Source organism: Triticum dicoccoides, chromosome 4B (assembly GCF_002162155.2).
Source record: "Triticum dicoccoides isolate Atlit2015 ecotype Zavitan chromosome 4B, WEW_v2.0, whole genome shotgun sequence".
Lineage (NCBI taxonomy): Eukaryota > Viridiplantae > Streptophyta > Magnoliopsida > Poales > Poaceae > Triticum > Triticum dicoccoides.
This window is the reverse complement of record NC_041387.1, coordinates 633,852,737-633,865,818: the sequence shown is the minus strand read 5'-3', so window position 1 is coordinate 633,865,818 and position 13,082 is coordinate 633,852,737. Positions and strand designations below refer to the sequence as shown.

The 13,082-nt window shown below is 47.4% G+C and overlaps 2 protein-coding genes across 2 annotated transcripts; both read left to right on the top strand.

Annotated features, from left to right (window-relative positions):
* Positions 1 to 323: 323 nt before the first annotated feature.
* LOC119291930 (ABA-inducible protein PHV A1-like) lies at positions 324 to 1,261 on the top strand. Its single transcript, XM_037570743.1, has 2 exons — positions 324 to 847; positions 981 to 1,261. The coding sequence occupies exons 1-2, from the start codon at positions 395 to 397 to the stop codon at positions 1,059 to 1,061; spliced, it is 534 nt and encodes a 177-aa protein (XP_037426640.1). The 5' UTR covers positions 324 to 394; the 3' UTR covers positions 1,062 to 1,261.
* Positions 1,262 to 2,225: 964 nt separating this feature from the next.
* LOC119291931 (ABA-inducible protein PHV A1-like) lies at positions 2,226 to 3,160 on the top strand. Its single transcript, XM_037570744.1, has 2 exons — positions 2,226 to 2,738; positions 2,896 to 3,160. Exons 1-2 carry the CDS (start codon positions 2,313 to 2,315, stop codon positions 2,995 to 2,997), a joined length of 528 nt encoding a protein of 175 aa, XP_037426641.1. The 5' UTR covers positions 2,226 to 2,312; the 3' UTR covers positions 2,998 to 3,160.
* Positions 3,161 to 13,082: the final 9,922 nt, after the last annotated feature.

The following is a 13,082-nucleotide window of genomic DNA, read 5'->3' as shown; positions in this document are numbered from 1 at the left end:
AATCACATCGAAGACACAAGACTGAAACTGACACATTCACAAAGGTTAAGACGGAAAGGGACACAATCACAGGAAGTATGGCATGACTCCAGAAAAATATCTTAAAAGACACTTATTAATTGACAGATCTTAAGCAACTGTGTTGTGCCGACATACCGTTGTGCATACATACAGCTGAGTGGACAAGTGGCGACCAAGACATACCCTGATACCCTTGCTACAAAAATATCTCATATAATGCCAACATACTTGGAAAGCGATGTATTCTCTTCAATATCAACCTCGGCAGTGGGGCAAATGGCCTATAAAAAGGAAGAACACACGTCTCTCCACAACAAGCACAAGAAAAGAAGAACACAAATTAGTAGGTACCAGTACTCCATCGACTTCAAAGATGTCTGGCTGGTTTCAAGAGAAGTCCGGGGAGGTGGTGGACGTGACCCAAGTTAAGGCCGGCGAGGCCAAGAAGATGGCGTCCGAGACGGGGCAATCCATCCAGGACCGTGCCGTCGAGGCAAAAGACCAGACCGGCAGCTTCCTTGGCGAGAAGAGCGCGGCTGTCACGAAGGCTGCCTCCGAGACTACTGAGGCGGCCAAAAAGATGGGTGGCGAGGCCATGGGGAAGGTGTCCGAGACAGTGGAAGCCGGGAAGGATCGCGCCGTCGAGGGCAAAGACCAGACGGGCGGCTTCCTCAGCGAGAAGACTGAGGCTGTCAAGAAGACGGCCACCGAGACCACCGACGCCGCCAAGGAGAAGTCTACCGAGGCCGCGCAGTATGTCCAAGACACCGCTGCACAGTACACCAAGGATCCCCCGGTCGCCCCCAAGGAAAACGTCTTCCAGCAGGTGAATCAATCACTTGCAAACTATTCAGAGACAACACAAAATCAACCATGTGGATGAATATATTGTGTTGCCATTTGAGCTGTTGATGCTGAATTTTTTTGATATGGATGTTTGTTTGTTTGTTTGTTTTCAGGCTGGCGGGAATATGATGGGTGCCGCGACGGGTGCCAAGGATGCTGTGATGAACACACTCGGGATGGGAGGAGACAAATAAGATGCGGGTAGCGGCACCAAGAAGATCATAAACGATAATTAGACGCGCCTGCTTACCCTCGCCCTCCTTTCGTTTTGTTATTCCCCCAATATAAATTAAATTTCAGTTTCAAGAGACTGATTTATACACACTCCTTGGTGTAACTTTGTTTGATGTATGCGACCGAGGTATGAATATATTTTTCACAAAATCATAATCAACTTGAGTGATTTGGATGTTGTACATTTTCTCATAAGAAACACCATGTGTAATGTTGACGTCCACACGTAAGTGCCCCAACACACAGGAACACACGTAGAGCTTGCACTGTACATTAAAGTCCTCTGAGTTTAAAGATCGACAAAATCACCATAGGTGCCTCGTTATTGATGGATACTTCTCCAATCTGATCAGGGAACATGGTTGACAAAGATAATGAATGAATGGTGATTGACGACACCTTGTCGAACTCGACTAGTAATTGCGACTTTGCAAGTACATAAATAAATAAAGAGCCTAGTGATCAATCGAAAACAACAACGAAGTTGGTACATAAATAAATAAAGAAATGAAAGGTTGCTTCAGCCAGGAAAGATTCAGAGAAGAATCCTGCTCAACAAATCAGCAGCATGGACCTTTTGTGGTTCATCGCAAGGCTGCATTCGTGTGTATCTTATTAGGAAAACTATTCGGTGTGTTGATCGTCCAGATGGTGAACGTCGCTGAACATCCATGATAGATATTGAGTGTAAACTTACTGACGCCACACAAGCGGTTGTAGCTAGCTGTAAATTAATTGACGGACACCCCACAAGTGGTTCTAGCTAGCAGTAAATTAACTGACGGGCGCCACACAAGCAGCACCGGCAGATATTTCCGATGCCCCTCCACTGAGGTCGCAGCAGACACGTGATTCATCGCCGGCACATCAGCGTCGATCCAGTAAATAGTTAAGCCCCTCTTTTGGCTGTTCACTCTTGGCAAAACCACACAGTATTGATGGACAGATTCAAGGCAGTGGGGTCGTGCCGACATGCCGCTAGGCATCAATGCTGGACAAGTGGTCGACAAGGATATGTCCTTGCAAGGAGAAAAAAAATCTGATGCCATGAGAGCGATCCATACCATCTTCACCATGGCCTTCGGCAATGGTGCCAAGGGCGTCTATATAAAGGAAGAGAGCACGGGTATCTCTCTCCACAAGAAGCAAGTGAAAAGAAGAAACAACACAACAAACCACCACGTACGTACTACGCTTTATCACCTTCAAAAATGTCGGGTTGGTTCGGGGGGAAGACGGACGCCAAGGCCGACGAGGCCGCCAAGACGGGGCCGTCCGTCCAGGACCGCGCCATCGAGGCCAAAGACCAGACCATCAGCTTCATCGGCGAGAAAAGCGAGGCCGTCACCAAGGCGGCCTCTGACACCGCCGAGGCGGCCATGAAGATGGGCGGCGACGCCATGGGGAAGGCCTCCGAGACGGGGCAGGCCATCACGGACCGCGCCATCGAGAGCAAGGACCAGACGTTCGGCTTCTTCGGCGAGAAGACCGAGGCCGCCAAGAAGATGGCCGCCGACACCGGCGACGCCGCCAAGCAGAAGTCCGCCGAGGCCGCGAAGTGCGTCGAGGAGACCGCGGCGAAGTTCACCGGGGAACCCGTCGCCCCCAAGGAGCCCACCGGCAACATGTTCCAGCAGGTGAGTCAGTCGCTTGCAAACTAGTCATACAACACAAAGTTTAACCATGTCGAGGACTATTCTTTAGTTTCAAGAAAAAAAAAGGACGATATTCTTTGGCCATTTGAGCAGTTCATGCTAAGTTTCTCAAGACTTATGTCTTGCTGCTTCCATGCAGGCCGGCGGGCAGGTGATGGGTGCCGCTACGGGCGCCAAGGACGCCGTCATGAACACGCTCGGGATGGGAGGAGACAAAGCCGACGCCGGCACCGCCAAATGAAGACCGCGAAGGATCATAGCCCTCTTTTCGTTTCGTTATTCCCTCCGTGTTGCTTTATTTTCGGTTCCAAGAAACTGATTTCTACGCATGCGTCGGTGTAACTTCGTCCAGTGTATGCAAAGATGCTTTGAATATACAGATTTGCTAATTCTCATCTGATGAATATATTCTTCACATATCATATTTTCTTTTTCAAACCATTCATGAGGCCAGCATGTCAGCTTAATGGGTGTGTCTAGCTCTTAGTTGACTGAGATTTAATCAAGACTGAGTCAAGTGATATAACATGTAAGACAGAAAGAAAAAACCAAGAAAAAAAATTGCCCGAATCTCAATGCAAGATCTTACAAATATAGCATCGATTGAGACATATCTAAGTCTCAGTCGACTGGGATTTAGCACAACTTTAGTATCTGTTAATACAAGAAGAGAACGTGCGAAATCTCTAATAGATTATTTTTTCTTGCGGGGAAAGTCTCTGAGAGATATCTATAGAGATACTGAGCTCCCTCAAATTGAAGTGCTCTGGTGCTTCGAGGGTTGTGGGGGTCACTAAGGCCCCACGCATAAGTGTGTGTTGTTTAGTTTTATTTCTTCTTCTCTTTCTTTTCATGTTTTAATTCATGACCACTTATCAAAATTTGTGTACTTTTAAAAAATAAAAACATATTTTAAAATTCTTGAAATTCATTAATATTGATTAAATTTGCCTCGAATTGAAGCGCTCTCTTGCTTCCAGGGTTGTGGGGCTAGGGCCCCACGCGTAAGTGTGTGGTGTTTAGTTTTATTTGTTATTCTTTTTTATTTTTTTATTTTTAATATTTTAATTCGTGAGCACATATTAAAATTTGTGTACTTTAAAAGATAAAACATATTTAAAAATTCTTCAAATTCGTTAATATTGATTAAATTTGTGATTATTTTTAAAGTTCATGGTCATTTAAATGTTGTGAACAGTTTTTAAATTTCAATTTATTTTTTATTTTTTGAACATATTTTAAATTCATGATTGTTTCTAAAATTCATGGCTATTTTGAAGTTCTTAAACACCATTTAATTTAACTAACCTTTTCAAATAAAAAAATATAGGCGAGTTTTTCTGAGCTAGCAATGGGGTGAGCAAAAAAACACAAGCGAGAGGAGCAGGGAGCTGAGCTGAGCAAGCAGAGCTTCGTGTGTTGACCCATGTGAGCGTCACATTAGGAATTTCATGGGTTTAGCATGAAATAAGAACTCCCAAGAGACTTAAGCAATCACCACGGACTGACAACAAGGCCAAAATGTGCAAGGACTTCGCAGCCACACATCAAATAGCTCCTCTCTTCTCTTGAAAAAAAATATTCCAACAGCAACCCAACACGATATACGAACAAAAAACACCTCCAATAAAAAATAAAAACATAAAAGCCAACACAACTAAAATTAAAACAAAACAAGGCCCCACGCGTAAGTGTGTGTTGTTTAGTTTTATTTGTTCTTCTTTTTTTATTTTTTTATTTTTAATGTTTTAATTCATGTGCACTTATTAAAATTTGTGTACTTTAACAAATAAAAACATATTTGAAAATTCTTCAAATTCATTAATATTGATTAAATTTGTGGGCATTTTAAATGTTCACGGTCATCTAAATGTCGTGAGAAGTTTTTAAAGTTCAAATTATTTTTTATTTTGTGAACATATTTTAAATTCATGAATGTTTCTAAAATTCATGGCTATTTTAAAGTTCTTAAACACCATTTAATTTAACTAACCTTTTCAAATAAAAAAAGATAGGAGAATTTTTCTGAGCTAGCAATGGGGTGAGCAAGAAAAAAACAAGCAAGAAGAGCATGGAGCTAAGCTGAGCAAGCAAAGAGCTTCGTGTGCTGACCTATGTGAGCGTCACATTAGAAATTCCATGGGTTTAGCGTGAAATAAAAACTCCCAAGAGGCTCAAACAATCGCCACGAACTTACAACAAGGCCAAAATGTGCAAGGACTTCGCAACCACACATCAAATAGTTACACTCTTCTCTTGAAAAAAATATTCCAACAGCAACCCAACACGATATACGAACAAAAATCACCTCCAATAAAAAATAAAAACATAAAAGCCAACACAAATAAAATCAAAACAAAACAATTGATCACAATAATTTATAGATTTAAAAAGTTGATTTCACGAGCAAAAAACGGCGCGGCCAAGCGCACGTTAACCTCTAGTAGAATGAATAAAGGACCAACTACAGCGCAATGACCCGCCTGGATAGTAGACGGCGTAAAGAAGTAGGCTTTCGGGGGTTGGATGCGACATATGCCAACGGATGGCTTATCATGGTGGGAGCGAGTAAAACGTCGCCGGTGCCTGGAAGCGGGATAAAGCATAGACACGTACGCCGGCGAACTTTACCCAGATTGGGGGCTCTCCGTGGAGATAATACCCCTACTCCTGCTCTGCGGGGTCTCCGCATGATCACTAAGGCACTAGTGATACAAGGTGCTCCTTGAGCTGTGTCTAGAGGTAGGAGAAGGCAAGGCTAGCTCTTCCCTGCCCTAGGTAACTGGCTAGTTTTATCAGAGTGGGAACCCTTTGCATGGGTGCCCTGGGGGGTTTATATAGGCCTACCCCCCAGGGGTACAACGGTAATCTGGTCGGGTGCTGGGCCCAACTATCAGTGTCTCCGGCCTCCGGCTTCTCCGCCGACCATTGGGGCCCGCCGCCTGGTAGACCCCGACGACTAGTTGACGGCTGCTTACTGTAGCCGTGCCGCCAGTGACGAGGGCTTGGTCATCTCATCGTGGCTACAGTCCCGCCGCCTGGTGGGAGATCACTGTAGCCACACCTGGTCTAATCAGCTTAATGGCATGCTTGCCTCGGGGCAAGGGACGGCCGCCTGCTGAAGGCCGGCCCTCCCCGAGTCCGACTGGTTGGGCTTCCGCCGTCTTCCATGGCGTCACTGTCCGATAGGGCCCGACGCCGGCAGGCCGTACCGACAGGTCGTCGTGGGGAACAGGGCTCCGCCTGCCCGGAGCGACGTTAGGGGGGGACATGGCATAATGCCACGCTGTGCGGAGATCTCCGCCTGTACGGGGCACTATAGCCATGCTAATCCCGGGATTATGGGGCGACGGGCTTCACTGTAGCCACGCTCTATCTTGTACTCTTGATGGGGGGCCCAGACTCTGAGGGCGTTGGGTGGCCGCCCTCTCTGGGAGCTGGTATACTGGAGCCGGCCGCTCCTAGTGTCGTTCTCTGGTGTTTGGCCGTCCTCCGGTGGCCGGCCTCTGAGCCAGCCGGCCCCCGGAGGGCGGAGCTTCTAGCTGGGGCCGTTGCGGGACGAAGCCGGCCCAAAGTTTTGATGTTCCAAGGGACTCGGGTGAGGCTACCCGTGGCCCGTTACTCCGATAGTAGTCCCCGAAGCCGGTGAGGCGTTGTGGTCGTGGGGCCGCGAAGTCTCAGCGGCTTCCTCCCTCACCGAGCTCCAGGAGAGTGTTTTGATCCGTCTTGCGGTGCGCCGGCCTCCAAGGCCGGCTTTGACAAGGCGGACCTCGTTGGCCAATTTTTGAACTTCAAGGCGGGAGAACAGGTGGCGTGCCTGCTAAGCTTCCCCAGGCCGCCGCTCGTCGTGGGAACGCCACGCGGCGCTCGCCAGCCCGGCCAGCCTTCCACCCCACGCGCCTGATGGGACGTGACAGTGGGTCGGGCCCGCCACTACCGGGCCTCGGCACACGGGTGGATCCGCTGTGCCGAGGCGGGCGGTTGCGATTCCCGCGAGCATTCACGACGGAGTAAATTCGTGTGGCGAACGTGGGGTCGTGGGGTCATGGGCGCAGTTAATCCCACGACCCACGCCCCATCCCCTCGGCTTCATAGCCCAAGGGCTATAAGTAGGGGGAGGGAGGGGTGCGGCGGGGCACGCGCGCCCCCTCCACACTTTCTTCCTCCTCTCGCACTCCCCGCTACTGCTGTTGTCGCTGCTTCTTGCTTGCCGTGGTGCTACCGCTGCCGCCGCCGCTGCGCTCTCGCCCCTCCCGCAGCTCCACTCGTAACCATGGCGCGTGAGAAGGGCGGCGACTGGGACGGCTCGACAGTCATCGAGGACCACATCACCTTCATCCGGGACACGCGCCGGATGCCCAACGCGGCATTTTTCAAGGCGCGGGTGCCGCCGGAGATGGAGATCTCGCCGGCGCCGAGGGGAAACGAGCGGGTCGTATTCCACTCGCACTTCCTCCGTGGCTTCGGCCTTCCGGTGAGCGACTTCCACCGCTCGTTCCTTGACTTCAACCATCTCCAACCTCACCACCTGACGCCCAATTCCGTGACTTTGCTCTCCGCCTTGGTCACGGCGTGCGAGGGCTACATCGGCATCCTCCCCACGATTGAGCTGTGGGGAGCGTTCTTCTACGGGAAGCTAGGCACCTCCGCCAAGGACACGGCGGCCGAGTGCGGCGGCTACGTCACCGTGCGCCGGCCGGCAAAGAGGAACGCCTTCCTCGTCATCAAGCTGGCCCAGTCTATGAAGATGTGGCGGCAGTCCTATTTCTACGTCGAGAACGTAGATCCGGCTGCCGACTTCCTCAACCTGCCGGCCTACGAGGCCGGCCCCCCTACCGGGCTTCGGCCCAACTGGGGGTACAAGCCGAAGCCGGTGCCGGTGGCCGCCATCGTCCGGCTCCGAATACTCCAGGATTCGGAGGGCCTCGTGGCCTCTGACCTCCTTGTCGCCTTCGTCGAGCGCCGGGTCCTCCCGCTCCAGAGCCGCCCTCATCCGATCTTCCGGATGGGCGGGCATCGCGACCCGTGCCGTTTGTGCATCAAAGAGATGCCGGCTGCCGAGGTCGCGAGGATGGTGAACGAGATCTCCGACCTCAAGGTGTCGGAGGGAGACTGGAGGTATGGGAAGCGATCATACTCTCGCGACGATTAGCCGCCTGCCGTAAGTCCCTCGATTACTTCCTTTAGATTTGTCTTTTGGTCTTGCTCTTATCATGATGCGACTCCCTCTGGAACGCAGATTTATATGTCCGCGGCGGCGGCCGCCATCGTGGGGCCGGGTGGTGACTACCTGCCGGACAGGGCAGTGAGTGACGTGGATCACCCCGACTTGGGGGCGGCCGCCCTGGCGGACAACGCAACAGGCGGCGGCGGCGGAGCAGGCGGCTTCGAGGAAGGCGGCGGCGTGGAGACCTGGCCTGATGATGACAACGACGAAGATGAGTCGCGCCCCGCCCGGAGCACGGCCAACACCAGCGCCGGCCCCTCTGCTGGGCCGCCCGCCCGTGGCGGCAAGCGCAAGCGGAAGCAAGGCTCTGCCCTATTTGGCAGCGCGCCGAAGAATCCCAAGAATCCGGCCACGGCGACCAAGCGGTAAGAGGCCACAGCCAAGGCGGCCAAGTACCAGAGGCAGCCGAAGGTGCCGGTTATGGTATCAGCGTAAGTGCCTTTCTCATGCCTCCACTTCTTCGCCGATCCGGCCTAAAGGACTTTTTTGTCGTGTCTACACATCTCAGGGCCTCGCTCACCGTCGAGAAGTCGGGCGCCGCCTCGGTCATCAGGTCGGCGACAACTTCCTCCACCAGCCGGTGGATCGACCCGGCCGCTGACCTCTGGGAGGCGAGAGAGCGGAACGCGCGGGAGGCGCGGGACGAAGAGGTCGACCGCTTGGCAAAGGCGAAGGCGGACAAGGCCGTAGCATCTGCGGCTAGGAGGCTGGCGCAGGCGGAGGCCGAAGCCGCAGAGAGGGAGCGGCTCACGGAGGCCGCACGCCCCCAGGAGCTGATACATCTCCAACGCATCTACTTTTCCAAACACTTTTGCCCTTGTTTTGGACTCTAACTTGCATGATTTGAATGAAACTAACCGGACTGACGCTGTTTTAAGCAGAATTACCATGATGTTGTTTCATCTGTAGAAAACAAAAGTTCTCGGAATGACCTGGAAATCCTCATAGACAAGTTTCAGAAAATATAAAAAATCCTCGCAAAAGATGAAGACCAGGGGCCCCAGACCCTGTCCACGAGGGTGGGGGGCGCCCCCCCCCCCCTATAGGGTGCGCGCCCCTATCTCGTGGGCCCCCTGAGGCTCCGCCGACCTCAACTCCAACTCCATATATTCCGTCTCGCAGAGAAAAAAATCAGAGAGGAAGTTTCATCATGTTTTACGATACGGAGCCGCCGCCAAGGCCCTAATCTCTCTCGGGAGGGCTGATCTGGAGTCCGTTCGGGGCTCCGGAGAGGGGGATTCGTCGCCGTCGTCATCATCAACCATCCTCCATCACCAATTTCATGATGCTTACAACCGTGCGTGAGTAATTCCATCGTAGGCTTGCTGGACAGTGATGGGTTGGATGAGATTTATCATGTAATCAAGTTAGTTTTGTTAGGGTTTGATCCCTAGTATCCACTATGTTCTGAGATTGATGTTGCTATGACTTTGCTATGCTTAATGCTTCTCACTAGGGCCCGAGTGCCATGATTTCAGATCTAAACCTATTATGTTTTCATCAATATGTGTGTGTTCTTGATCCTCTCGTGCAAGTCTATAGTCACCTATTATGTGTTATGATCCGACAACCCCGAAGTGACAATAATCGGGATACTTCTCGGTGATGACCGTAGTTTGAGGAGTTCATGTATTCACCATGTGTTAATGCTTTAGTCCGGCTCTCTATAAAAAGGAGGCCTTAATATACCTTAGTTTCCACTAGGACCCCACTACCACGGGAGGGTAGGACAAAAGATGTCATGCAAGTTCTTTTCCATAAGCACGTATTACTATATTTGAAGTACATGCCTACATTACATTGATGAACTGGAGCTAGTTCTGTGTCACCCTATGTTATAGCTATTACATGAGAAATCGCATCCAGCAGAATTATCCATCATTGATCCATTGCCTACGAGCTTTTCATATATTGTGCTTCGCTTATTTACTTTTCCATTGCTACTGTTACAATCACTACAAAACACCAAAAATATTGCTACTACTATCTTTACCTTTTACCACCATTACCATTACTATCATATTACTTTGCTACTAAATACCTTGCTGCAGATACTAAGTTATCCAGGTGTGGTTGAATTGACAACTCAACTGCTAATACTCAAGAATATTCTTTGGCTCCCCTTGTGTCGAATCAATAAATTTGGGTTGAATACTCTACCCTCGAAAGTTCTTGCGATCCCCTACACTTGTGGGTCATCAAGACTAATTTCTGGCACCGTTGCCGGGGAGCATAGCTCCATTCTCTGAGTCACTTGGGATTTATATCTGTTGATCACTATGAAGAACTTGAAAGACTCCAAAACCAAGATCTATCCCTCAACTATGAGGGGACGGAAGGAACTGCCATCTAGCTCTGCACTAGATTCTCCTTCTGTTATTAATAAGCTTGCGACACCTAAACCTACTACTGCTATGAATTCTGATATGTCGCATATTATTGATGATGCCACTTCTGCTTTGCATGATACTTATGATGAAACTACTTCTGTGCGTGATACTACTGTGCCATTAGGTGAACTTCTTGATGAACAACTTGCTAGGGCTAGAGAGAATGAAATTATTGAAAATGCTATTATTGATGATAGTGATGATGAAAATTCTCCCAATGATTATGTATTGCATGTTGTTCCTGAGGGTTATGTTATGAATAAAGAAGCTGCTGAAGCTATTTTTGCCTGCAAAGATAGATATGATCTTAAGAAACTATTAGCTAAATGGAAGCAGCAATCTCTTAATGCTAGAATGAAACCCGACCCTGCTTTTGCTACTTCACCTATCTGTGTTACTGATAAGGATTATGAATTCTCTGTTGATCCTGAAATTATTACTTTGGTAGAATCCGATCCTTTTTATGGCCTTGAATCTGAAACTGTTGTGGCACATCTTACCAAGTTGAATGATATAGCTACCTTGTTTACTCATGATGATAAATCTTGCTACTTTTATATCCTTAAGATATTTCCGTTCTCATTAAAGGGTGATGCTAAGACTTGGTATAATTCTCTTGCTCCTAGTTGTGTGCGTAGTCCCCAGGATATGATTTATTACTTCTCTGCTAAATATTTCCTTGCTCATAAGAAACAAGCTGCCTTGCGGGAAATATATAATTTTGTGCAAGTCAAAGAAGAGAGTCTCCCACAAGCTTAGGGGAGGCTTCTCTGATTACTTAATGCTTTGCCTGATCATCCACTTAAGAAAAATGAAATACTTGATATCTTCTATAATGGACTAACCGATGCTTCCAAGGACTACTTGGATAGTTGTGCTGGTTGTGTTTTCAGGGAAAGAACAGTCGACAAAGCTGAGTTACTATTGAATAATATGTTGACTAATGAAAATAATTGGACTCTCCCTGAGCCAATTCTTGAGGAAATTCCTGAACCAGTTGAGCCAACTCCTGAGCCTATTCCTAAACCCACTCCGAAGAAGAGAGGTGTTCTATTTCTCAGTCCTGAAGATATGCAAGAGGCAAAGAAATCAATGAAAGAGAAAGGTATTAAAGCTGAAGACGTTAAGAATTTACCTCCTATTGAAGATATACATGGTATTAATATACCTCCTGTTGAAGAAACGCATTGTCTTGATAACCCGACATAGGTAGTAAAGGTAAATTCTCTCTATAGATATGATAAAGATGAAATCCCATCTACTAAATTTCATAGGCCTTGCTTAGATGAATTTGATGATTTCATGAATAGACAAGCAAATATCAATGATTACGTTGGTAGACAATTGAAGAATAATGCTTATACGATAGTACGCTTGAATGATTATGTAGCTAGAGTGAAAAGTGAACTTAAACTCACTAGTAAACATGCTTCCATGGTTGCTACTCAAGCTGAACAAGTACTTAAGGCTCAGAATGAATTGCTTGCTGAATTAAATAATAAAAATGACTTTGCTATTAGAGTGGCTACTAGAACTGGTAGAATGACTCAGGAACCTTTGTATCCTGAAGGCCACCCTAAAAGAATTGAACAAGATTCTCAGAATAATAATCTAGATGCTCCTAGTTCTTCTAAGAAGAAGAAAAAGAAGAATGATAGGACTTTGCAAACTTCTAGTGAACCTAATGTAGAAATACCTGACAATCCTAATAATACTTCTATCTCTGATGCTAAAACACAATCCGGAGATGAACATGAACCTGATGATAATGCTAATAATGATGTTCATGTAGATGCTCAACCTAGTAATAACAATGATATAGAAATTGAACCCGCAATTGGTCTTGATAACCCACAATCAAGAAACCAACGTTATGATAAGAGAGATTTTGTTGCTAGGAAGCATGGTAGAGAAAGAGAACCATGGGTTCAGAAACCCATGCCCTTTCCTCCTAAACCATACAAGACAAAGGATGATGAGGACTTTGAGCGTTTTGCTGAAATGATTAGACCTATTTTCTTACGCATGCGCTTAACTGATATGCTTAAAACAAACCCTTATGCTAAATATATGAAAGATATCATCACTAATAAGAGGAAAATACCTGAAGCTGAGATTTCCACCATGCTTGCCAACTATACCTTTAAGGGTGGAATACCTAAGAAACTTGGTGATCCCGGAGTACCCACTATACCTTGCTCTATTAAAAGAAATTATGTTAAAACTGCGTTATGTGATTTAGGAGCCGGTGTTAGTGTTATGCCTCTTTCCTTGTATCGTAGACTTGAATTAAGTAAGTTGACACCTACTGAGATATCTTTGCAAATGGCTGACAAATCAACTGCTATACCTGTCGGCATTTGTGAGGACGTGCCTGTTGTTGTTGCGAATGTTACTATCTTAACAGACTTCGTTATTCTTGATATTCCCGAGGACAATAGTATGTCTATTATTCTTGGTAGACCCTTTTTAAATACTGCAGGAGCCGTTATTGATTGCAAATAGGACCATGTCGCCTTTCATGTTAACGGAAATGAGCATATGGTACATTTTCCGAGGAAGCAATTCCAAGTTCATAGCATAAATACTATTGAGAAAATTCCATCAATTATTATTGGAGGTTTTGAATTTCCTCTCCCTACTGTCAAGAAAAAGTATGATATTCTTATTGTTGGGGATTTTCATATCCCCGTTGAGGTAACTTAGTGT